This window comes from Lithobates pipiens, unplaced genomic scaffold (assembly GCF_037356315.1).
Source record: "Lithobates pipiens isolate NorthernLeopardFrog02 unplaced genomic scaffold, aLitPip1_a1.2 Scaffold_19, whole genome shotgun sequence".
Taxonomy (NCBI): Eukaryota; Metazoa; Chordata; class Amphibia; order Anura; family Ranidae; genus Lithobates; species Lithobates pipiens.
This window is the reverse complement of record NW_027507764.1, coordinates 71,412,199-71,438,654: the sequence shown is the minus strand read 5'-3', so window position 1 is coordinate 71,438,654 and position 26,456 is coordinate 71,412,199. Positions and strand designations below refer to the sequence as shown.

The 26,456-nt window shown below is 42.5% G+C and overlaps 1 protein-coding gene across 2 annotated transcripts in view; it reads left to right on the top strand.

The window, feature by feature from the left end:
- The window catches only part of CFAP69 (cilia and flagella associated protein 69), a 96,047-nt gene that overhangs the window by 57,544 nt on the left and 12,047 nt on the right, over nucleotides 1-26,456 (top strand). For both annotated transcript variants that reach the window (XM_077490883.1, XM_077490884.1), the window contains exons 14-19: nucleotides 4,931-5,049; nucleotides 6,452-6,570; nucleotides 18,894-18,975; nucleotides 20,894-21,086; nucleotides 23,133-23,270; nucleotides 23,618-23,694. In XM_077490883.1, the coding sequence (XP_077347009.1) occupies nucleotides 4,931-5,049; nucleotides 6,452-6,570; nucleotides 18,894-18,975; nucleotides 20,894-21,086; nucleotides 23,133-23,270; nucleotides 23,618-23,694 (728 nt within the window). The remainder of the gene's footprint in view (nucleotides 1-4,930; nucleotides 5,050-6,451; nucleotides 6,571-18,893; nucleotides 18,976-20,893; nucleotides 21,087-23,132; nucleotides 23,271-23,617; nucleotides 23,695-26,456) is intronic.

The window sequence follows — 26,456 nt, the reverse complement described above, 5'->3', positions numbered from 1 at the left end:
CTGATACTAAATAAAAAATTATAATTTTTTTTATCCTACCTAAAATGCACTGACCCTAACAATTGACTCTGACCTTGACCTTTGACCCCCAACTCTAGCCATGTCACTAACCTAGATCAAGCTCTCATCTAGCAATGTATTTGTCTTACACACATCTCTTTGTTTACATTTTTCTCCTTTAGGACCAGTTCACACCAGAACTCGGGAAACCCACGTTCTGTGCATGTTTCCCGCACCACATTCAAATAGCACTGCAGTTGTAATCTGCAGTGGATGTCAATGCTAAATTCATGACGCTGCAGACGCAGGTTGCAAACACAATGCTTTTGCCTACACTGGATTGCATGGGGCAATAGTACTGTGCAATCTGATTGCTGTACGTTTTGTAAAGTAGTGCATGCATTACCTTTAGTGCGGTCCAGCGTTCCTGTGTGATTCATGGTGTGAACTGGCCCTTAGCAAGGAGGAAAACATACAATGTATCTTTTTTCTCCACTCAAGAGGAGAAAACAACCCAGGGGTGGGCTGTATTGTGGCTGATGGCTGTGATTGCAATCAGAAGCAATCAAGTGATTGGGAATCGGCCCTCCTGGGTCCTGGTCATTAGTACCGTGTTTCCCCAAAAATAAGCCCTACTGTGATTTTAAGGGAGGGCTGCTATATAGTCCCTACCCCAAAAATAAGCCCTAGTTTAAAGTGGTTGTTAAATCCTAAAATGCACTGTATTACTATATTATATAAAGTAAACTGCGTCAGATGCTGTAATTATGTGTGATAAATACTTTCCGTACAGCGCCCGGCGCTCAGCTGATCCCACGCAGCTCTCCTCCTCTTCTCCCAGCAGTCTGCAGGGGATCTCGTCCCCCCCCCCCCCCCGCAGTGCTCGGAGCAGGGAAGGTACTCAGACGGTCCATGGAAGTGCCTAGCAGTGGTCAGCTGATCCCCCACTGCTCTCCTCTTCTCCAAGCTGTCAGCAGGGGATCTTGGGGCCCCCCCTCCTCCCTCTGCAGTGCGCGCAGCGGGGAAGGGAGCTCCGGCAGGCAATGGAAGCGCCGTGCAGCACTCAGCTGATCCCCGGCTGCTCTCCTCTTCTGCCAGCTGTCAGTGGGGGATCTCATGCCCCCCTACCTCTGCAATGCTCGGAGCGTGCCCTGGACTGCACCAGAAAATTAAGGTCAGTGCAGGAAGAGAGGCTCGGCGGGTCACAGTTGCTATAACAAGGTATTTATCACAAATATTACAGATTACAGAAAAATGCAGCGTTCACATTATGTAATACTGTAATACAGTGCATTTTTGGATTTTACAACTTCTTTTACTCAATTCCACTGGCCACTGGGTATTCCTGACAGGCAGGGAGGGAGATGGGGAGAGAAGACAGCGCAAATAAGCCCTACTGGGTCTTTTGTTCCCAAAAATAATATAAGACCCAGATTTTTTTTCTTGGAAACACAGTAGGAGACCCAGGGTTCCATACTGGGTCTCATACTCTCTCACCACAAGCATAGTGGCACATATATGCAGCCCCAAGTAAAAAAAAAACACTTCTGTAAGCCGCATATATGTGTACAGCCATCTGGAAGGTAAAGTAGTACTTCCTTCTATAAATGCTTTTATTTCATTTTTACATTCCCCCCCCCCACTCTGTAAAAAAAAATTGCCAGTCTGCACTCTCTCCATGCTCCATTTCTGTCTCGTGTATGCCAGGCTTTCAGTTCTCTGGCTCTGAGCAGTGCTCACACATCTTTACATTAACATGCTCAGTCCTGGAAGAATGCCCATTCTCTATTGCCACCAGAAAGAGAAAGGGCAGTCTTAGTGACGTCATTGGACTGTCGAGAAGACTGCAGGAAAAGGGTATATAGGGTATAAAAAAAACAGAGAACATGGGGCTTTTTTGGGTGGAGGAGACAGGTAGTGGATGGTGGGGTAACATGCCTGGAGTTCTGCTTTAAAGCCCAACTCCTGATAAAAGGTGTTGCACAGGTATACAATATAACTGTTTTTTTATTGCTGTCATTTCATTAAAGAAGGTTTTCCTCACTTTTTATCCTTGGATAAGAAATGAGGGAAACAAGGTCACAAGGAGAGGAAGGCACAGACAACAATAAAACCTCACAGAGGAAAAAAAAACACTCTAGCGGAGACACTGAAAGCAATGAAAGTACTACATTGGCTTTAAACCATGGGTGCTCAATCTGTGGCCCTCCAGCTATGGTGGAACTTCAAGTCCCATCATGCCTCTGCCTTTGGGAGTCATTCTTGGAACTGTCAGCAGCTTGCAATGCCTCATGGGACTTTTAGTTCCTCAACAGCTGGAGGGCCACAGGTTGATCACCCATGTTTTAAACCCATTCATTAGATACAAATAAAACTTTGGGTTAGATTTGAGCTTTAAAAAATTATTTCATGGGAACAAAGAAGAATTAAAGTGGTTGCGAAGTCACATTGATAAATCACTTCTATCTTCCTCCAGCTCTGTCTGTACTGTGTTATGGGCTTTCGGTTAGAGAGCTGAAGGAAGTGTCAATGGATTATCACTGCACTTGTGTTCTATTGAGAACTACAAATACACCTGCTGCAGTGGCAGATGGGACTTGTAGTTTATTCATCCAAAGATCCTTCTGAATTATGTTTTAGGAAGATATTAAGTACAGTATGTCAGTTTTTTTTTAAATTATAATCCTAAGTACCTTCTTGCACAGCGCCGCTGTAAAGTCACGTGACCTCTCTCCGCTCTCCTTCCCCGATCTAAGGAGAGCAGTGGGAGGGGCTGAGAATCCCCTCTGACATATGCCAGCCAGCAGAGGGAAGTCATGTGACCGCATGTGGAACAATATGTGTACCGCTCAAACGTAAAACCCCATCGATGGGAACATATTCATATGAGTAAATAATGTGTTACAGTGGTGTGAAAAAGTGTTTGCCCCCTTCCTCATTTCCTGTTCCTTTGCATGTTTGTCACACTTAAGTGTTTCGGAACATCAAACCAATTTAAACAATAGTCAAGGACAACACAAGTAAACACAAAATGCAATTTGTAAATGAAGGTGTTTATTATTAAAGGTGAAAAAAAATCCAAACCATCATGGCCCTGTGTGAAAAAGTGATTGCCCCCCTTGTTAAAACATACTATAACTGTGGTTGTCCACACCTGAGTTCAATTTCTCTAGCCACGCCCAGGCCTGATTATTGCCACACCTGTTCACAATCAAGGCATCACTTAAATAGGAGCTGCTTGACACAGTAAGGTCCACCAGAAGATCCTTAAAAGCTACACATCATGCCGAGACCCAAAGAAATTCAGGAACAATTGAGAAAGAAAGTAATTGAGATCTATCAGTCTGGAAAGGGTTATAAAGCCATTTCCAAAGCTTTGGGAATCCAGCGAACCACAGTGAGAGCCATTATCCACAAATGGTGAAGACATGGAACAGTGGTGAACCTTCCCAGGAGTGGCCGGCCGCCCAAAATTACCCCAAGAGCGCAGCGATGACTCATCCAAGAGGTCACAAAAGACCCCACAACAACGTCCAAGGAACTGCAGGCCTCACTTGCCTCAGTTAAGGTCAGTGTTCATGCCTCCACCATCAGGAAAAGACTGGGCAAAAATGGCCTGCATGGCAGAGTTCCAAGGAGAAAACCACTGCTGAGCAAAAAGAACATCAAAGCTCGTCTCAATTTCTCCACAACACATCTTGATGATCCCCAAGACTTTTGGGACAACATTCTGTGGACCGATGAGACAAAAGTGGAACTCTTTGGAAGGTGTTTGTCCAAGTATATCTGGCGTAGAAGGAACACTGCATTTCATAAAAAGAACATTATACCAACAGTAAAATATGGTGGTGGTAGTGTGATGGTCTGGGGCTGTTTTGCTGCTTCAGGACCTGGAAGACTTGCCGTGATAAAAGGAACTATGAATTCTGCTGTCTACCAAGAGATCCTGAAGGAGAATGTCCGACCATCTGTTCGTGTACTCAAGCTGAAACGAACTTGGGTTCTGCAGCAGGACAATGATCCTAAACACACCAGCAAGTCCACCACCGAATGGCTGAAGAAAAACAAAATTAAGACTTTGGAGTGGCCTAGCCAAAGTCCTGACCTGAATCCTATTGAGATGTTGTGGTATGACCTTAAAAAGGCCGTTCATGCTCGAAAACCCTCTAATGTAACTGAATTAGGACAATTCTGCAAAGATGAGTGGGCCAAAATTCCTCCAGGACGCTGTAAAAGCCTCATTGCACTTTATCGCAAACGCTTGGTTGCAGTTGTTGCTGCTAAGGGTGGCCCAACCAGTTATTAGGTTTAGGGGGCAATCACTTTTTCACACAGGGCCATGATGGTTTGGATTTTTTTTCACCTTTAATAATAAACACCTTCATTTACAAATTGCATTTTGTGTTTACTTGTGTTGTCCTTGACTATTGTTTAAATTGGTTTGATGTTCCGAAACACTTAAGTGTGACAAACATGCAAAGGAACAGGAAATGAGGAAGGGGGGCAAACACTTTTTCACACCACTGTATGTGAAAATCAATAAACAATATAATGTAAAACAAAGTCCACACATTGTATAAAATCACTCAAAAAGTAACACAGTGAGTGCTGATAAACGAATCCAGTGGAACAGTTCAAAATATAAACGTGAAATAATTCTTTAAGGCCTCCCTTCCGGGCAGACTTGACACGGATGTAAGTATGTCACTCAAATCCAGACAGTGGTGTGAATAGAATAAACTTGACACGGATATAAATATGTAACTCAAATCCTGACAGTGATGTGAATAGGATAAGGTACTCTTACCAGCAGGGATGGACACACATACCATACGGCAGTGGGTCAAATACGGGCAAAGGACTATATGTAAGGTAAAGGTGCTTAAGGTAAAGGACTATATGTGAGGATGACATTTTCTGTTTTCATCAGGGTTACTGAAGAAAAGTTTGGCCGATTCTAGTGGAAAGGACAACTCCATTTTGCTGGAAATCCAGTCTGACATCCTCATCATTCTCTCCTCACTTTGTGAGAATGATACACACAGAAAGGTTTGTATTTGATCCGTGGACATCATAAGTATTATTATTTCTCATGCCTGGTAAGACTGTTTGTATGGGTTATCTGCGTTGTTTTTTCTCATGTCCTTTAACAATGGCTATGCAATCATTTATCATTTCTCGTAAGACTGACTGTTTGTACAAATCTGCTGTGTTATCATTCTCATGCCCTGCAGGTCTGACCATTAATATGGTTAAGTAGTGTTATTATATCCCAGTCCTTGTAGGACTGACTGTTTGGGTAAGTTGCGTTATCAGTTCTCATGTCCTGCAAGACTGACAGTTTATATAGTTTAGCTGTGTTCTCATTTCTCATTTCATGTAAGAATGAGTAAGCTGTTTTATCATTTCTCCTATCCTGCAAGATGTCATTCTCCCAACCTCTCTATCTCAGCCAATCAGAGGAAGCCTTGTATCCATTCATCCTGTGAATGGTTGAGCGGCGCTTAGCCTGACTCAATTTTGTTTCGGAAACAGAACAGGAAGTCCCCGTATCACTGCTGGAACAGAGAGCTGTTTTTACTGCATGGACAGCAGCCACATTTCTTAGCAAAACGAAATAGATTATTTGGGCCAGCTTGGCCCAAATGACTATTTTAAAGTGGTTGTAAACCCTTACATATGCCCAGTGAAATGACTGGCCTCAGCTGAAACACATTCTCCTACCTAAGTTGTAAGTTGTGTTTATCTGCAGTCTTCTCTTCTCTACATCCATTCAAAGTCCATAATAAAGTTTGTCTGAGCTTTCAGAAAACAGGGAGCAGGGCGCTAAAGTTACACTCTGCATAGCTCAGTGAGGGGAGCTCTGAGAGCTGATTGGAGGGAAAAGACCCCCCCCCCCTTTCTCACAGGAAAAGAGCTGAGGCTGTCAATCAGCTGGCGATCCCTCTCCTGACACCTTTTTTCTCTTGGTGTCAGGAAAACGTGTCAGAAGTGATTCCTGCTGGTAGCAGAGGAACAAAGCATCAAACCGAAATGACAGAACTGACACTTAGTGCTCTTACGCACACACTATAGAAGGATATGCTTTGTTCATATTTCATGTCTGAGGTTTACAACCTCTTTACGTTAACAAACATATAAGAAACAAAATGAGGTATGCAACATTCTATCTACAAAAAATAGTATCTAATGACAAATATTAACTGAACTATTGTTTGAAATTATTTATTAATCACTAAAAGATAGCTACTAACCAAGTCATCATAAACAACATGCAATCACCCTAAGATGATAGTAGTTGCATAAAATGATTACTGAATATTTAAGTTTATTGACTATTTCCACAAGGAACATTTGTTGAACTTGTCTCAGCACAAGCATTTACAAAGCTTTACTTAAAAGAGGAATACGCTGTCTGGTACTCATCTTGTCAAATCTCACTCTTTCTCAGGAGTTGTTTGGATCAGAAGGAGTGGATGTACTCATACGGCTTCTCAAGATGGACCCCTCCAAGTTTTATAGTGGTCTCGGTCACAACAAACTACTTTTCTGCACACTAGATTCTGCTTGGTAAGTGTTGCTCGAACTCCTCTGCATACTACAGCCCCAGTTTTGACAATGACACAATATTCATTTTCACAAAGTCTGCTGCTTCAGTGTTTTTACATATTTTTGTCAGATGTTACTATGGTATGCTGAAATATAATTACATTCATAAATGTCAAAGGCTTTTATGGACAATTACATGAAGTTTATGCAGACTCAAAATTTGCAGTGTGTACCCTTTTTTTTCCAAGACCTGTGCAATTCACCCTGGCATGCTGTCAGTCAACTTCTGGGCCACATCCTGACTGATGGCAACTCATTCTTGCATAATCAATGCTTGGAGTTTGTCAGAATTTGTGGGGTTTTCGGCAACCTGCCTCTTGAGGATTCTGTGGAGTTTCCTGGCCATTAACCCAAAATGTGGTTGTTTTGTTCCCCAAGCCACTTAGTGATCACCTTTGCCTTATGGCAAGGTGCTCATGCTGGAAATGGCATTGTTCCTCGCCAAACTGTTCTTGGATGGTTGGGAGAAGTTGCTCTCGGAGGATGTTTTTGTACCATTTTTTATTTATGGCTGTGTTCTTGTGAGTGAGCCAACCCCCTTGGCTGAGAAGCAACCCCAAACATGAATGTTTTTAGGATTCTTTTCTGTTGGCATGACACAGGACTGATGGTAATGTTCACCAAAATAAATGACTTTATCCCAGTCCTCAGCAGCCCAACCCCTGTACCTTTTGCAGACTAACAGTATGTCCCTGATGTTTTTCCTGGAGAGAAGTGGCTTCTTTGCTGCCCTTATTGACACCAGGCCATCCTCCAAAAGTCTTCTCCTCACTGTTGTGCAGATGCCCTCACACCTGCCTGCTGCCAGTCCTGAGCAAGCTCTGCACTGGTGGTGCCCTGATCCCGCAGCTGAATCAACTGCAGGAGATGGTCTTGATGCTTGCTGGACTTTCTTGGGCGCCCTGAAGCCTTCTTCACAACAGTTAAACCTCTCTCCTTGACGTTCCTGATGATCAGATAAATAGTTGATGTAGTTGCAATCTTAATGGCAGCAATATACTTGCCTGTGAATCTGTTTTTGTGCAAAGCAATGATGACTGCATGTGTTTCCTTGCAGGTAACCATGGTTAACAGAGGAAGAACAATGATTCCAAGTACCACCCTTCTTTTAAAGCTTCCAATCTGTTATTCTAAGACTCCTTTCACACTGAGGCGCTTTTCAGGCATTTTAGCACAAAAAAAAGCGCCTGTAAAGCGCCTGAAAACCTCCTCCCATTCATTTCAGTGTGACTTTTCACAATGAGGCGGTGCGCTTGCAGGACGTTAGGTTTAGTCCTGCAATCAGCATCTAGTGGGTGGTTTTGGAGCACTGTATACATCGCTCCCAAAATTCCCTGCCCATCCCATGGGCGCTTTTAATTGGGCGGCACAGTGGTGTAGTGGGTAGCACTCTCATCTAGCAGTAAAAAGGGTCGCTGGTTCAAATCCCAACCATGACACTACCTGCCTGGAGTTTGCATGCCCTGTGCCTGCATGGGTTTCCTCCAGGTACTCCAGTTTCCTCCCACACGCCAAAGACATGCTGGTAGGTTAATTGGCTTCTGTCTAAAATTGGCCCTAGTATATGAATGTGAGTTGGGGACCTTGGGTTGTGGGCTCCTTGAGGGTAGGGTGACCGATGTGAGTGTGCGATGTATGTCTGGAGCACTGCGTGAACTGACGGCACTGCGTAAATTGACGGCGCTATATGGGTACCTTAAAGAGGAGGGCCGTTTAAAAAAAAAAAAAAAAGTCAGCAGCTGCAAACACTGCAGCTGCTGACTTAATAAACACACTTACCTGTCCAGGGCGCCCGCGATGTCGGCCGCCCGAGGCCGCCCCGTCCCTCGGCTCTCGGGTCCCGGCGCCGCCATTCCCTCTAAGGGAAACAGGCAGTGGAGCCTTATGGCTTCACTGCCCGTTTCCTATTGCGCATGCGCGAGTCCCGCAGCTACTGCGCATGCGCGAGTCCCGCAGCGCTTTCTGAATGGGACGCGCTGTGTTCTGGAACACACAGTTCCCAGAACACAGCGCGACCCATTACCCAGAAGACGCCGCGACGAAGAGAGAAGACAGAAGATCTCCGCGGAGGAGGAAGAGGAAGATTAGGATTATGTGCCTAGCAACAGGCATTTCTGGTAAGTAAAAAAAAAAATTATTTTTCATTTTTTTTTTTTAGATTTTTTTTTAATTTTTAAAAAAAATTTGTTTTCAGGGTGGCCCTCCACTTTAAATAAATAAATAAATAAATAATAATATAATAGGTGAGCATCTTAACCACTTGCCGACCGCCGCACGACGATGTACGTCCATTTTTTGAAGAGGGATATCTCGGTAACGGCAGCAGCTGCTGCCACAACCGAGATATCCATCTCTTCAGGCGGCGGTCGGCTGTATGATAACGGTGGTCTCCGCGGCGGATTTTTTGCATTTTAGCCCAAATATGAGATCTGAGGACATTTTGACCACAGATCTCATATTTAAGAGGACCTGTCATGCTTTTTTCTATTACAAGGGATGTTTACATTCCTTGTAATAGGAATAAAAGTGATCCATTTTTTTTTTTTTAAAGTGTAAAAATAAATAAAATAAATTAAAATAAATAAGAAAAAAAAAATAATTTTTAAAAACACCCCGTTACGACGAGCTTGCGCACAGAAGCGAGCGCATACGTGAGTAGCGCCCGCATATGAAAACGGTGGTCAAACCACATATGTGAGGTATCGCCGCGATCGGTAGAGCGAGAGCAATAATTCTAGCCCTAGATCTCCTCTGTAACGCAAAAAATGCAACCTGTAGAATTTTTTAAATGTCGCTTATGGAGATTTTTGAGGCTAAAAGTTTGACGCCATTCCACGAGCGGGCACAATTTTGAAGCGTGACATGTTGGGTATCAATTTACTCGGCATACCATTATCTTTCACAGTATAAAAAAAAATTGGGCTAATTTTACTGTTGTCTTATTTTTTTATTCAAAAAAGTGAATTTTTTCCAAAAAAAGTGCGCTTCTAAGACCGCTGCGCAAATACGGTGTGAAAAAAAGTATTTCAATGACCGCCATTTTATTCTCTAGGGTGTTAGAAAAAAAACAATATAAAATGTTTGGGGGTTCTAAGTAATTTTCTAGCAAAAAAAACAGTTTTAAACATGGAAACACCAAGTCCGAAAAAGAGGCCTGGTCCTTAAGTGGTTAATGAGACACAATGTACAGAGATAGGGACAATTGTAGTCACGCACCCTCACTCACTCAGGTTGAACTGGGTGGACTGGTGTCTTTATTCAACCTTACTAACTATGTAACCCCTTATTCGCCCAAAAGTGGGGGTTAAAAGAGACCCGTTAGCGGCCGTAAAGCGCCACCTAAACGAGCAGTGCTTTTCTGCTAACGCACGGCGGCCCCAGCATGAAAGGGGTCTAACTCAGCATTATAGAGTGATTTCCACCCTTTTACTCGTCTACACTGACACTTGTGTTCTTCCCTTCCTTTTTTCCTGCCATCTCAGTCAGTTTATCAGTTACTTTATTCCGGCGGGTTCTATTCAGCTTAACGCTCAGAATTCCGCTTGATCCACTTAACATCATTGTGGCAGTTTTTTTCTTTTCTTTCTTTTTTTTCCTTTCTTTCCTTTAATATATATTCTTCCTTTTTCTTCTTTATTTAACACATTCTTATTTATACAAATATATAATAGGACTTATACAAATCTCTTACTTCCCTCCCTTTTCCCCCCTTACCCTCTAAATCCCTTCCCCACCTCCCTCCCCCACCTCAGAAAGCAGAAAAAAAAAAAAAAAAATTATAGGACTGAGGGGGGTCTACTCCCCTCTTTCCCCCCTCCCCCTCGATCCCTTCTCTGTCCCCTTATTCCTCCATCATTTCACGGCAGTCCCGCCTCTCCAAGAATGTCAGCCATTGCTGCCACACCCCGTGACCTTCTTCCTCTATGTCTTGTAATTTATTTAACGATTCTTCCATTACCCTAATTTGCTCCACCCTCTGTACCCATTCCGATATTTTTGGTATCTGTATGGATTTCCAATAACGAGGTATTAACGCCTTGGCCGCATTCAGTAGATGCGGGACTATCGTGTTTCTATATTGGATTACTCCTAACTCTGTATCATGAAAGAGGCATGTCCAGGGTTTTTTTTCAATTTTCTTACCTGTCACTGCACTTATAATTTCTACTATTTTACCCCAGAAAGGGGTTATTTTCGGGCAGTCCCACCAAATGTGTTTTAGGGAGCCCTCTTCAGAGCACTCCCTCCAGCACATTGCCTGCTCCGCCCCAGTGCACTCCTGTATTCTTTGGGGTGTCATGTACCATCTTGATATCAATTTGTAGGACATTTCTATCATGCGGACTTCTCTTGAAACTAAGTGTGTTGATTTAAGTATTTTTATCCTATGTTCCTCATTCTTTAGTGGTCCTATGTCCTCTTCCCATTTCCCTAAATATGTTGGGAGCTCTAAATCAGCTTCGTGTCTTAATATTTTATATATTTTTGATACTTTTTTAATTAAACACTTTCTTTCCTTGAATAAGTTCTCTAGTGGTCTCAACTCCTCTAATCCCCGTAGTGGCTGTGGCAAACTTTGAGCAAAATGTGATATTTGAGCATACCTCCACTTATCTAACAACTTATGTCCCCACTCTTGTGTAAGTTCCCTATATGTATATAATCTATTTCCCTTAATAATTTCTCCTAATTTTATTTCCTCTTTACTTGCCCATCTACTAAAATACAAACGTTCTTCCTTACCTGGTAAAAAGTAATTTGTGTCCAACAGTGACATTAGTGGTGAATTGTGAGTCCATTTGTGTGCCCTATTAATAATATCCCATACTCTTAATGTATGTCTTGTTAAAATGCTTGTGTTTACTCCTAAATTCCGCTGATGCGATGGTATCCATAACATTTTACCTAAACATGTCCCACTCAATCTTGTTTCCAGGTCTACCCAACCTTTTTCTTTCTGATTATATATCCAATCTGCTACTCTAGATATTATTATTGCCTCATAATATTTTTTGAATTCTGGTAATGCTACTCCACCCCTTTCTTTTTCCTTCACTAATACTTTATATGCTATGCGCGAGCGTTTCAGGGGCCATATAAAAGCCATGGTCAATGATTTTAATTTCCTAAAGAAACTCATTGGGACCGGGACGGGTATCATTTGTATTGTGTAGTTTACAATTGGCAATATAATCATTTTTATTACGTTTACTCTTCCTATCCAGGATACTGCCTTATACTTCATGTTTTTCATTAACCCTCTCACTTTATTTAATAAGGGGATATAATTAGCCTCATAAAGCCTATGCCTCAGTGCCGTTAATTTAATCCCCAGATAGTTTAGTTCCCCCTTACACCATTTGAAGGGTAAACCTGTGGCAAGGTTACTTTGTTCTACCTTATTTAAGTTGAGATTTAATATTTCTGTCTTTTTAAGGTTTATCTTAAAATTTGATAATTTTCCATAACATTCTAATTCTTTCAAAATCCTCGGGATCGATGTTTTAGGGTTAGCTATATATAATAGGACATCGTCTGCAAATGCCGATACCTTATACTCTGTCCCTCCAACCCGGATACCTTGGATATCCTGGTTCATACGAATTGCCCCCAAAAGGGGTTCAAGACTCAGGACGAACAACATCGGTGACAAAGGGCATCCCTGTCTCGTCCCATTGAACAATTCAAGGGGACGAGACAGGGACCCGTTAACTCTTATTCTAGCAGTCGGCTGGGTATACAATGCCCTAATCCACCTCATCATTCTTTCTCCCGCCCCTTTATGGACCAGGATCTCATGCATGAACTCCCAGTCAACCCTGTCAAAGGCTTTTTCGGCGTCGACTGACATAAGAACTGTTGGAATCTTCCCTTTCATTGCTTCTTGGATCAGCATGATAGACTTCGCCGCGTTGTCCCTTCCCTCCCTTCCCTGGACGAATCCCACCTGGTCGGCGTGGACCCATTCAGGGAGGAGTGCTCTCAGTCTCTCAGCCATTATTTTTGCATATATCTTCATATCAGAGTTCAATAGAGAGATTGGACGATAACTCTCTACTGCAGCTGGGTCTTTTCCCTCCTTCAAAATTAGAGTAATATGGGCTAGAAGTGCCTCTTCGCGGAAGCTCTGTCCCTCTCCTACCGCATTAAAGTACTCACACAGTCTTGGTACCAAGAGGCTCTGAAATCTCTTATAGTACAAACTGGAGTATCCGTCTGGACCAGGGCTACTCCCCAGTGGCATTCCCTTAATTGCTCCCTCGACTTCTCTTATCGAGATGGGAGCCTCTAGGGCCTCCATCTCCTCTCTCACCCCTCCTGGAAAATCGAGATTCCTAAGATATTCTCTTATAGCTTCCTTCCTATTTCCTCCCTCACTACTTCTTGCCCCTATCCCATATAGCGCACTATAGTACGAGTGGAAATTCTCTGCGATTTCTGGGGTGGCAAACTTCAACTCCCCATTCTTATCTCTAATTTTAGGTATAAAGGTCCTATTTTTCTGTTCCTTTACTCTTTTTGCCAGCCATTTGCCCGATCTATTCCCCCATTGATATCTCTCCTTATTTATCTTATAAAACGTTGTTCTCTTTTCTTGCTCTAAGTACTCTTCCAACTCCCTTTTTTTTTTTTTAGGTCCTGACTCTCCTGGATCCCTCTAGGTCTTGTTGTCCGTTCCAGCTGTTCAATCTCACTATATAATTCGGTTTTCCTTTTCTGTTTTTCCTTCTTTATTCCTGCACCAATCCCGATCAACCTGCCTCTTATTACTGTTTTATGGGCCTCCCATAGGGTGGCTCTAGATATTTCCTCCGTATCATTGAGCTCAAAGAAATTCCTCAACTCCTTTTCGATTTGTCTACTAACATCTTGGTTTTGGAGGAGGGAGTCATTTATCCTCCACATTCTCTCCTTCCCTCTCTCATCCTGTATTTCTAATTGAGCTATTATAGGGGCATGGTCTGATAGAGTAATGGGCTTAATTTCAACTTTTTTCAGGTTAGCCACTAATTGATGTTCTATAAAGACATAGTCCAGCCTTGCATAAGTTTTATGCACTGCCGAACAATGGGTATAGTCCCGCTCTTTCTGGTGACTGATCCTCCAGGCGTCTAAGAGTTGGGCATTTAACAATGTTCTAATCACTGACTTGTATCTCTGTTCCGAGGCTCTTATGACACCTGCCGAGCTGTCCATTTTTGGGTCCAAGCACCAGTTTAAGTCACCTGCTAATACCACTTTACCCTCTCTAAATTCGTTAATTTACCTTTACCCTTTACCCTCTCTAAAGTTTTGATAATATTTTCCTAATAAATCTATCGGGGTTTCTGTTTGGGGCATATACATTTGCTATTGTGTATTGTGTTGTCCCCAGTTTTCCCTTTATAAATAGGTACCTCCCCTCTGGATCGGTTACCCGGTCCTGAATTTCAAATCTTGAAAGCCTGTCAAACCCAATCGCTACTCCTCTTGAATGGGGCGATGGTGAATCCCCATAGTACCAGAATGGGAATTGCGCTGAGGCCAGTTTGATTCCCGAATTATTGGTTATATACGTCTCCTGTAAACAAATTACATTCCCCCTCATAAAGTGCAATTCTTCATTGATTTTATACCTTTTTTCCCTTGTATTTAAACCCCTCACGTTATATGTTATCACATTAATAGTAGCCATTATTTGCATATTTCTCTTAGGAGCCTAAAGACCTACCCCGTTCCAGAGAGCCTCTTTTTTTCTTTTTTTTTTTCCCTTCTTTCTTTCCTTCCCCCCTTCCTTTGCTAAGGGACAGATCGGGATCGAATAAACAAACCCCCCCAAAAAAAAACAAAAAATAGAAAAAAAAAGAAGATAAAATAAAGGAAAAACCAGCCCCATCCTTACCCCCCCCTCCTCCCCTCCCAACCCCCCCTCCGCAACGCTTTTCCTTTCACAGGTTATTCGGAGGATCCCCCTTTCTGCGTTGTTCATATGGGCTTGACACTTTTCCCTTTGGTGTCCACTCCTTCCCATATTTACCTCTGGGACTCACACCAGTAGGCCGCTAAAAGCTTCCCCCCCCTCCCCACCCCACCCTCCACCCAGCCATCCCCCCACCCCTCCGCATCCAACCTTCTCTTTTTAACTTCTTGTATTATCTTCTTATTATGTCCCCCTCATTTGGCTCCACCCTTCTCCCTTTCCTCCATCTCATCCTCCTTTGTACAGGTCTGTCTTCTTTAATATCCTCTTCCCATCCAGGTAATTGGGGGGGGGGATATATCTAACTTTTCACAGAAGCCCCTCAGGTCCTCTGGGAAGCGCAGTACTGCGGAGCAACCATCTTTCTTTCCTTTTAGACAGGCTGGGAAGCCCCATTGATATGTTATACCCAATGCAGTCATCTGTTGAGTTAGGGGTTTTAACAGTCTCCTTCTCCTTAGGGTTTCTGAGGCTAGATCCGAGAACACCTGTAGTTCTACACCCTCCAGGAACAACCCAGGGAGCAACCTTAACTTCCCCATTATTTGCCCTTTCTCTTCTGCATAATGAAACCTTGCTATTACATCTCTTGGGTGTTCCCCCCCTGCTACCCTTCTACTGGGGATCCTATGTACCCTGTCTAATCTTAGGGGTTCCACGGGGTCCCTTTCTAGGAGTGGATTAAAAAGCTTTTGAAGTATACTTCCCAGATCCTCAGTATTATAGATCTCTGGTATTCCTTTAATTCGGACATTCTTCCTCCTCCCCCTATTTTCCTGATCTTCAATTCTGTACTGAAGTTCTTTATTTGTTCTCTGAAGGGTTGCCATTTGTTCTGCTATCTCATCCAGTCTTTCATCTTGTTTATCTAATCTGTCTTCTATTTCCTCTACCCTTTCCAGGACCTGCCCTATGTCCGCCCTTAATCCTACTATCTCTGTTCTTATTGACTCCTCCATTTTAGCGAACATTCCTTCTAACATCTCCTTTATTGAGGGGGTTTCTACTCCCTGTATTGGTAGGTGTCCCCTTCCTGCCCCTCTGGTATCTATTTCCACATCTCTTAATTCCTCCCTTTCTTGTTGAGCCCTTGTACACATCTGTGAAGCGATACTACTTTCTTTCGGTTCCCCCGTTTTTCCCTCATTTACCCTACCAATTTTACCTTCATCTGGAACCTTCTGTTTATATGCCCCTGATCTTCGCGCTGCTCCTGCTTTAGGGCTAACTTGACCCTCCTCTGCTGTGCAGGCCATACTTGCCATATACCGCTGAATACCTCCTGGACTAGGTACCGGCGGCATATTTTTACCTGGTTTTGCTTTCCCTCTCATTTTTTTTTTTTTTTTTTCCCTCTTCCTTCCTTCCTTTTCCCTTTCCCCCCCCCTCTTTTTCCCCCTATCCCCCTTTCCTGATGTTGTTACTCCCTGTTACTCCTCCTTCTACTCCCTAATCCCTCCACCCCAATGTTGGGGGGGTAATGAGGGAGAGGGGGGACGAAGGGTACAGGGGTCCTGACTAAAACAACTCTACCCCGTTAGATCTTCGTTTTATATAACAGAGTCCCTTTTCCCTGGAACGTGCTACTCGAACAGTTACTTATTGGAGTTCTTGGGAGGTATTGGGATTAACCCTATTTCTCCATTGTCCATTTAATTTTCATTCCAGTATTTATCTTCTCTCTTCTTTATGCTTATGTTTATTTATGCTCCTTAAATGTCCTTATCCTCATTTGTCATTGTGTAACTTTGTATATTCCTAGGGTTTCTTTAATCCCAATTTCACTCAGTCCAAATCCGGCACTAATCTGAGTCCCGTTTCTCCCTCTCGTCTCGTCTCAGACCGACGGTTCACCTTCAGGAGGCACTCCGCTCATTACTCCTACCCTCTTATCCACCGTCCTGGGTAGCGGGGTTACCTTCCTCACCAGACTTATCCACCGGGTAATATTAAGGAAGAAGTCAACTCCCTGAGGCTCTTCACTTAATTGTCTCTCTATGATGTGAACTATGGACAGTCTAGTACAAAGTATTATTCATTTGAAATTTTCAATGTAGGCTGTTCTTGTATCTTTTACTTTACTTTACTGTCCTTTTCTATTTGTGTAGGTGAATATAAGACATATCTCACCCTGTAGCCCTCTTAGGCAGCGTACAGTATTCCTCCCACACCAGAGTACTGCCTTAAGTTCCCAAATACTCCACAGAGTCCTTGGTTCTGCTTGCGTTTTTCTACTCCAGTATGCAGAGGCTAAGACATGTACCTTCTCAGACAAACTGGTCAGGTATATTTCCTGTCATCACACTCACACACACATAAACAGTTCTTATAGCTCTTGTAACCTCCCTAGGGCAGTAAACAGTACGATAGGGGGGGGGGGGGGATTTGTGTAAGGGGCTTTTCGTATCTCAGACCTCCAACATTTCTTCTCTCTGGGGCATATTCCGTTACCTTGTCTCCTGTGACGCTTCCCTATGCCTCCAGGGGGGGCACCTCTTAAGAGCCAATCCAGGGTACTTAAGCCATATACCCCTCACCAAGAAAAAACAAATATTTTCCAAACACCACATGTGCAGTTCAATAATACCTCTAGCGCTGGAAGCTGTTTGCAAATAAACAGTATAGCGGAGGGAGGAGGAGGCATATGCAAAACTCCTCTGTGTCCTTACTCCACCATCCTTTTCTATTTATATAGGGGAATGTTAGACACTCCAACAACAGGATAACGTTTTAAACACTCAGGATAATCTGCACATTCCTTGTTTAAGCTTATATTTTTCTACTCCAGCTTGGAGGGGCTAAACCATGGACCTCCTCCGTTAGGCAGGATAGGTAAATTCCTGGGATCCCATACACAGTCACATATATAGTCATATATAGTCACTTCAGTGGTTCAGTGGTTCTTATGACTCCTCTCAGATAGCAGGCAGTATAAGGGAGGAATTCTATGAGATCTATGGGTGTTTTTCTTATCTCAGACCTCCGACTTATCTTCTTTTCTGGGGCATAATTCTTTACCTTACCTCTAAGGCAATTTCCTTATCCCTCCAAGGGGGCTCTCAGGTGACCTACCATTCTTGTCACCACATCTTCAGGTTGAGGGTGAGGGGTGAGGGGTGCACTTAGCTTTGTAGCGGCGGATCGGCGGGGTAACGCTGTGCTCTCGCCCGTAGCAGCTTTCCGAGATGTCAGACTAGATGTCCTTTCCTTCGGTCATCATTCGTCGCTCCCCGTTCTACCAGGCGCTCCAGGTAACCCGGAACCACAGGCAGCGAAGCAGCGAGGCAGCGAGACAGCGTCCGACGGTACAGTGAGGCGGCGTGGGGCCGGATGAGGCGGGAGGAGACTCCCAGCGTGTCTACGTCATGGCGTTCCGCCCCCTCCTGACACTTGTGTTAACAAGAGAATCACCGACAAGCTGTCAGCTGGTCCTTTTGTGGCATGGCTGAAATGCAGTGGAAATGTTTTTTTTTTTTTTTTTGGAATTAAGTTAATTTTCATGACAAAGAGGGACTTTGCAATTCATCTGATCACTTTTCTTAACATTCTGGAGGATATGCAAATTGCCATTGTAAAAACTGAAGCAGCAGACTTTGTGAATATTAATATTAATACTATAATATTATTAATAATAATAATAGAAATAATTTCTCAAAACTTTTTGCCAGGTCTGTAGATTGTGTGAGCTAACTTTTTAGACTTGATTATGTTTAGTATCACTTACAAAAGAGATTTCACGTTTATAAAAACAAAAAAACTACATTAATTAATGGTGACTAAGTGACTAGCATTCTTGCCTACTAATATTTAAAGGGGAACTTTATTGCTTCGGTTGGGAGAGCTCTTTCCATAATGTGCAAGTATACACACCACGCCTGTGCATTATGGCACACGCTTACCATCTAGCATGCCCTCCCTCAACATTGCCAACATTGTTCCATTGTCCATGTTGGCATCACCTACTCTCCTTCTGTGTCCAGTATCTTTCATCTCTGCCAATGGGCAGCCACTGACAATGAAGCCTCTGCACTTACATGCTGGAGTTGCATCTTCCTGGTGCCCAGCTCAAGTCATCTTACAGATGCCAGGAATGAGCTATGCCTTCTGTGTTCTGCATAGGCTTTCTGCCTTCTTCCCATGTTTATGAAGGATACACACAGAGAATTTATGAAAACTGCATCCAGATAGTGTTCTATATGAGGATTGAACCCAGGACGGTGGCACTGCACATCCAGGGTGCTGACTACGTTTTGTAGCATGCCTTTGAATAAAAGCCACAGATGTATGTGTTGTATTTATATTGTCTTTCCTGTTTTTTTATTAGGAGTTGTATTATAGGATGTTTCACATCAGAGGACTACTTTCTTGAAAAAGAAGGCTTATTTATTATTCTGGATTTATTAGCAGTAAGTATGTAGACTGGACTGCTCCACCCTCTCATGTTTATTTAGGAAGACCTATACTTTCAGATATAGCCGTTGTAATGTTAAAACAGTAGTATATAAGATCATGTAGTAAGAAATCGATATCTTTCTTTGATTTTTACCATGTGTGACTGTAGACTTTTATTGAGTAGAAATGTAAATTGATGAATGTTCGGAATAACCAAAATAAGCCGTGCAGGGGCAGCACACAGCCATCCACAGATATCCATGAAGAAACCTACTAGCATACAAGGGTGATTATTTTGCCTATTCTTCCCATCAATTTCAGATTTACTGGTGCAGAGTGTGTAAAATTGTTTTATTCAGCCTCTCTATCTATGTCTTGTGGGACAATAAAGTCTGATATTAGTATTATGATAAAGCTAGCTTGTTGGCTTTAGTAGGAGGCAGCACAAGACAACTGGCCTACACTGCAAAAGATGTCAATCCTGCCCTGGTTGAAAAGAACATGCACATACACTCACCGGCCACGTTATTAGGTACACCTTTTCAATTGGTAATTGGTGCTTCGTAACACAAATTGCTAATCAGCCAATCACATGGCAGAAACTCAATGCATTTAGGCATCTAGACATGGTGAAGACTACTTGCTGAAATTCAAACTGAGCATTAAAATGAGTAAGAAAGGGGATTTAAGTGACTTTGAAAGTGGCTTGGTTGTTGGTGCCAGATGGGCTGGTCTGAGTATTTCAAAACTGCTGATCTACTGGGATTTTCACACACAACCATCTCTAGGGTTTACAGAGAATGGCCCGAAATAAAATATCCAGTGAGTGGCAGTTTTGTAGACACAAATGGCTTGTTGATGTCAGAGGTCAGAAGGGCAGACTGGTTTGAGATGATAGAAAGGCAATATAACCATTACAACCAAAATATGCTGAATACCGTCTCTGAATGCACAACACATCGAACCTTGAAGCAGATGGGATACAGCAGCAGAAGACCACGCCGGGTGCCACACTTGTCAGCTAAGAACAGGAAACTGAGGCTACAATTTGCACAGGCTCACCAAAATTGGACAGTAGAAGATTGGGAAAACATTGCCTGGTCTGATGAGTCTTGATTTCAGCTGCTTCATTCAGATGGTAGAGTCAGAATTTGCTGAAAACAATCTAAAATCGTGAATCCATCCTGCCTTGTATCAATGGTTCGGGCTGGTGGTGGTGTAATGGTGGGGGGGAAAATATTGTCTTGGCACACTTTTGGCCCCTTAGTAACAATTGATCATCGTTTAAACACCGCGGCCTACCTGAGTATTGTTGCTGACCATGTCCATCCCTTTATGACTACAGTGTCCCCATCTTCTGATGGCTCCTTCCAGCAGGATAATGCTCCATGTCACAAAGCTCAAATCATCTCACCACTGGTTTCTTTGAACATGACAGTGAGGTATCTGTACTCCAATGGCCTCCACAGTCACCAGATCTCCATCCAATAGAACACCTTTTGGGATGTGGTGGAATGGGAGATTTGCATCATGGATGTGCAGCCGACAAATCTTCAGCAACTGCGTGATGCTATCATGTCAATATGGACCAAAATCTCTGTGGAATGTTTCCAACACCTTGTTGAATCTGTGCCATGAAGAATGAAGGCAGTTCTGAAGGCAAAAGTGGGTCCAACCCGGTACTAGCAAGGTGTACATAATAAAGTGGCTGGTGTGTGTATATCTTACTGTAGCACCGCTCACCCCACTTTTTTGTACATTTGGGGGGGGGGGAAAGTAGATCTCTGTACACTTTACCAGCTTTTATTACTTGGGTCATAAAGTGTTGACCTCTGGGCTACCTAGAATTAAATGAAATAAGGATTTTTATGTACAAATCATGTTTTTTCCCATGTGATTTACACCACTATATGTCTTTATTTTGTCCTGAAGCTTAATCTGAAAAACATGAACAACCTGTTACTTGGGATATTGGTAGAATTCTGTGATAATCCTAAAACCATTCCACATATTTTAACTTGGAGGGGAAAAGATAATGAAACGGTCCCAAAACTCCTTGTCCGATTGTGGAAGCAGGAAGAAGAGGAGCTGGGAGTAAGGAGAGACAGTTATGGACGTATTGTTGGTAAATATTGAAAAATAAGGATTGATCAGCTTGGAAGGACTGTCTTTTTTGGTTATCGTAACTTTTCAGATGTCATTTGCCCAGTTTGAAAATAAATAATATGATGTGGGAAATAGTTTTCCATTGGCATGTTTATAAATGAGGGTTATCATATATACTTGTGTATAAGCCGACTTTTTCAGCACATTTTTATGCTGAAAAAGCCCCCGTCGGCTTATACTCGAGTGAGGGAAGGGCCGGACTCGCCCACCGGGATACTGGCATTAGGTTGCTTGTCCTGGGGCCGCGTTGAACTGCGGCTGCAGCGCTCCCCTCTCTCCCTCCCTTACATAGCGGGAGACCGCTGTATCTCGGAGCTCAGTCTGAAATTTTCGGCCGTGCTGTGACAAAAGTTCCGCCCTCCTCCTAGACCAACTAGTGTGATAGACAGAACACTGCGTCTATCACATGAGCTGGTCTAGGAGGAGGGCGGGACTTTTGTCACAGCTTGGCCAAACATTTCAGACTGAGCTCCGAGATACAGCGGGAGATACCCACTGTGCAATCCAGGTACTGACTGCTGAGACTGCATGACTGGGCACAGTCACTACTAGTGAGGCTGCAATGACGGGCACATTGAGGCTGCAATGGCGGGGCACAATGAGGTGGCAATGATGGGCACTGTGAGGCTGAGGTGTTGGGCACAGTGAGGCTGCAATGATGGGCACAGTGAGGCTACAATGATGGGCACAGTAAGGCTGCAATGATGGGCACAGTGAGGCTACAATGATGGGCACAGTAAGGCTGCAATGATAGGCATGGTGAGGCTGCAGTGTTGGCCATTGAGGCTGCATTGATGGGCACAGTGACGCCGGCAGCCTCTGTGTTGTCCGTGCCACACCGCATCCTGAAAATTTACCAGTCGCTGCTGCATTTCTCACCCAAGGCTTATACTCAAGTCAATACATGTTCCCAGTTTTATGTGGTAAAATTAGATGCCTCGGCTTAAATTCAGGTCGGCTTATACTCGAGTATATACCGTAAATTAAATCAGTTTGGTTGTTTCTGCTGCAGGACTTTCGGTGCCAGATATCTCAGCACACAATTTTTTGCCATCAATAAGTGTTACCTAAAAAAATAATAATTTATTAAATAAATCCTAAAAAAATTATAATTTATTAAATACAAAAACATTACAGTCACTTAACCACTTCTCCTTGGTTGAGCATCATATGATGTCCTCGGATTGAAGTGTTTATACCATTTTGACACCTGCAGCTACATGTTGATGCCTATTTTTATCCCCCGTGATAGAAATACTGTTGTAGTTACAGGAAAAATGATAATGCATTCCATCTTATATTAAACGATAATTCCTTTGCAATATTACAATATGTGGCTTCTCCTTTTTCTGTGCTTAACATATATGGTTACTGGAGACCTGGGTGTGGAGTATGAAGCAAGGTGCGTATTCTTGTTATGGAGACACCTTAGCTGTATCTTACTGATGGGGTCACTGCGCTACCCAGATGTTTGCTAGTGAGAGCGTCAGCCAACCTGGAAAGATTTAGCGCATTTTGATCTCTATAATTTAAGATCTCCCCTTTCCGGTAAGAGGCCATATACTTTTTTTGAGGAGCACCTTTTCTGCCCTGGAGCACCTTTACATTTTTTGAGCACTTTGAAGGCACATGGACACTTTATGCCGAATTATGAATTTATTGGTATGGACTCTTTGAATATGTGATTTGTGGATGTATTATATATATATATAATCTGTTAATGATTTGTATGAATTTATTTTGGTTTTCATTGACTTTTTACATGTATTTTTCTTAATCCTATGCACTGATGTGTTATACTCTAATTATATGCACTGATTTGGTAATTGGTTTACACTTATAGGGACAGCAAACTTTTTATTTACAGTGTTTTGTTGGTTCCTGTATTCAGGATTAAGTTGCAGCATTCCTAAATAACCACTACTTTGTGCAAGGATTAATATACATATTACTACTTCAGATTCATGTAATGTACTAATTTAATTGAATTATTCTGTATTTACAGATGCAGAGAGACCCCTGGTTGGTCAGTTCCAGGAAGAGCAGCAAGTCGTGCCAATGCCAGCCAACTGCTTTAGTGTTGCCATTATGGAAGTGGCTGAAAATATCAGAGCCAAAATCTATTCAGTCTTTTCCAGGCTAGGTAAGAGCCGTCGCCTCCATGTAACAGCACACAGTATATTATGTTGTGCAGCCTTTCTTTATCAGGCTTGTGAAACTCTGGGGTTCCACCAGAGAAGGTAAGGTGTGCCTTGAATTATGAGCAGTGGTGAATTGATTTTCTTCCTGATACTGCCTGCATATTTCTGATCCCAATGTCACTTAGCAGGAGGCATTACATTGACCACCAAAGTAACAGGGTATAGTGATCTAAGCCTGCAGAGTCTATTCAGAACTCCGTAATCCAGATGGCGCCCCTCCCATATGCAGAAATTGTTTGCCAAAATCTTTATTTTACTCTATATAATTTGAAAATCTTATCCCTTTTAGGTTTTGAAAATTTGCCTGGTTTATCTGCACTGGATTATGTCACTCTGAGTGTAATAAGCAGATATCTTGATTTTAAAGTAAGTGGCAGTTTAATATTGTATTTCAACATTTGTATAAATGGCAAACATTACCTAATAGCCCAGTGCTCCTCACCTTTACCGCAATACAAGCAATAAAAACTTGACTAGGGTTCTAATCTTTCACTATAGAAAACCTGAAACATGTGTTGGCTAGAGATACCCATTAATCGGGCACACTTTGGTAGTCCTTTAACGGTGGTCTCCAAACTGCGGCCCTTTGCCTGCCTTTATCCGACCCTTGGGGCATTATTCCTTCTTAATTAATACAAGGCATTATTCCTTTTACTGACGCCAAAAATGAGGCACCATTATTTCCATTGACACCAACCAAGGGCCTTTTCCTTCCACTGACACCAACAATGGGTCATACTTCCTTCCACTGATATAAACATGGGAACACTATTCTTCCCACTGATACCAACAATGAGGCACTATTCCTTCCACTGACACCAACGAATGGGCACTATTTTTTCCACTGACACCAACGATGGGGCACTTTTTTTTTCCACTAACACCAACAATGGGGCACCATTCATTCAAAGGCATCAACGATGGAGCACTATTCCTTTTACTAACACCAATTATGGAGCACTGTTCCTTCCAAAGCCATCAACAATGGGGCACTATTCCTTTCACTGACACCAGTTATGGAGCACTATTCCTTCCAAAGCCATCAATGATGGGGCACTTTTCCTTTCACTAACACCAACAATGGGACACTATTCCTTCCACTGGCACTATTCTGTTCACTGACACCAATTAGGGGGCACTATTCCTCCTCCAATTGACAGAGCACTATGTCTTCTTAAGAAAATAAAAGGGAAGGGGAGGAAGGAAGTAACAGATACTCACTGGGGTATGAATCAAATATTAGCATCCAATCAGGAAAGCTTAACCCCTTTACACCGTCAGTACACATATATTCGGTCTCGTTGGGCTGGGCTTTTTTCCATGGAGCCACATATATGTGTATCTGTCTTCATGCTGGGAGCATGCAGCACAGCATGCTTTCAGCACACAAATCAGGGTCTCACTGGGAGTGGGACCCGGAACTCTCCTTGCTGAGAGAAAAATAAACAACTGTGTGTAAAAAAATAAATAAAAAAAAACAAATAAATCTTAAAAAAATTAAGAAAAAATATCTAGGGTAATAGGGTTAGTGTTTGGTTTAAGTAATGGTCAAAGGTAATGGTCAGTATATTTTGGGCAGGATTTAAAGTGTAGTATCAGTGTCAGTTAGCCAAATGTGCCCTATTGTTTCTGAGCTGTACTACAGGTACAAAGAACAAATAACATACACATATGCAGTATCACTGCGATCATCGGGAGCAGGAGAATTTATTTTCAATTGTTGTTTGGTGGTAGGTTATAGTAGTAACAATAAATATACAGCTAAATTTAAAACCATTTGCTTTTACTAATTTGGCCCAGTTTTTGTTTTGATTAAAAAAATATCAATTAGGAGATATCCATTACCATTTACAGATCAAATGAAAGCCTAATTTGTCCTGAAAAAAACAAGGTATAATCCACATGGATGCACAACGTAGTTGTGGTGATATATATGGTTTTACTAACACCAATTAGTAGTTTACTAACAAGTTGCAAAATTCTGCTTAAGCATTAAAGTGGAAGTAAACCCATCGATTTAAACAGTTTTAAAAAAAGGCATGCCGGGAATGCTAACTGCACATTGGTTGTGCTCTCAGCCAAACTATCAAACCATCCAATGGCTGGTGTCATAACGAATCACATGTGCAGCACCATAGCAGTTGAAGATTAAACAGAGGCAAAGATGGCAGCTTCCTTGGCTGAAAACGATAGGGGCGTTTACTTCCACTTTAACATTTGTTTTACATTTATTTTATTCTTCAGCACGAAAGGGGTTAAAAGAGAAGTATGGGTTTGTTGTTTTTTTATTTATTTTTTATTTTTTAAAATCATACTTACCTAGGTGGATGCAACATCGATGCAATGATTTATCTATGCCCCGTCGTCTCTAAGGATGAGAACTGTGTACTCAGACACTGCTGATCGCTCAGTTCTCCCTGCCGCTCTGAGCAAAGAGCTGGAGACTGTCAGCCATCTCTGTCTGCTCTGCCCCCAGCACCCACTGGAGCGCTGGACTGTGGAGGGGGAAAGAGTGGCTTGCTTAAGCTCTCAGTGGCTGGCTGAGAGGCTGAGCCAGGTGCCATCCAGGCTCCTGGGTGGATCCCAACCATACGGTCATGATCTTTCCCCAGCCAGGACCAACTCTGTGACATCAGCCGACAGCAAGCTTCAGTCCACTGTCGGCTTAAACAGATTACAGGAGTGCAGAAAGAAACTGAGCTTTGGCTGTAAGGATGCGGCCAAAATCTACTGGTAAATAATTTGTGATCCACAGGTCCCAAAATTTCTAAATCTAAAATACCCGTTTTTTCAAATGTCATATATAGGTTAATATGTAATTTAAGTCCTTTGGAGATATCGGCCACTCCAATTTTTATTCCCAAAAGTCTATTTAGAAGCTGATAGGAAGCAAGATTAAACGATAAATGGAATAATATTGGAAATAATTATATGGGTATGAGTGATAATTTTACAAATATGCTCAAATGCAGAAAGTCACATAGAGTATCAGTGGGCTGTAAAAGAAGATGTAAAAAACAAAAGATTTCTTTAGGCCGTATAGTATGACAGAGTCAAAGGACATTAAGCCAGAAGGGTACAACTGTAGGAAACGTTTTGTTCCAGGCTGGAATTTTCCTGGAAATTTT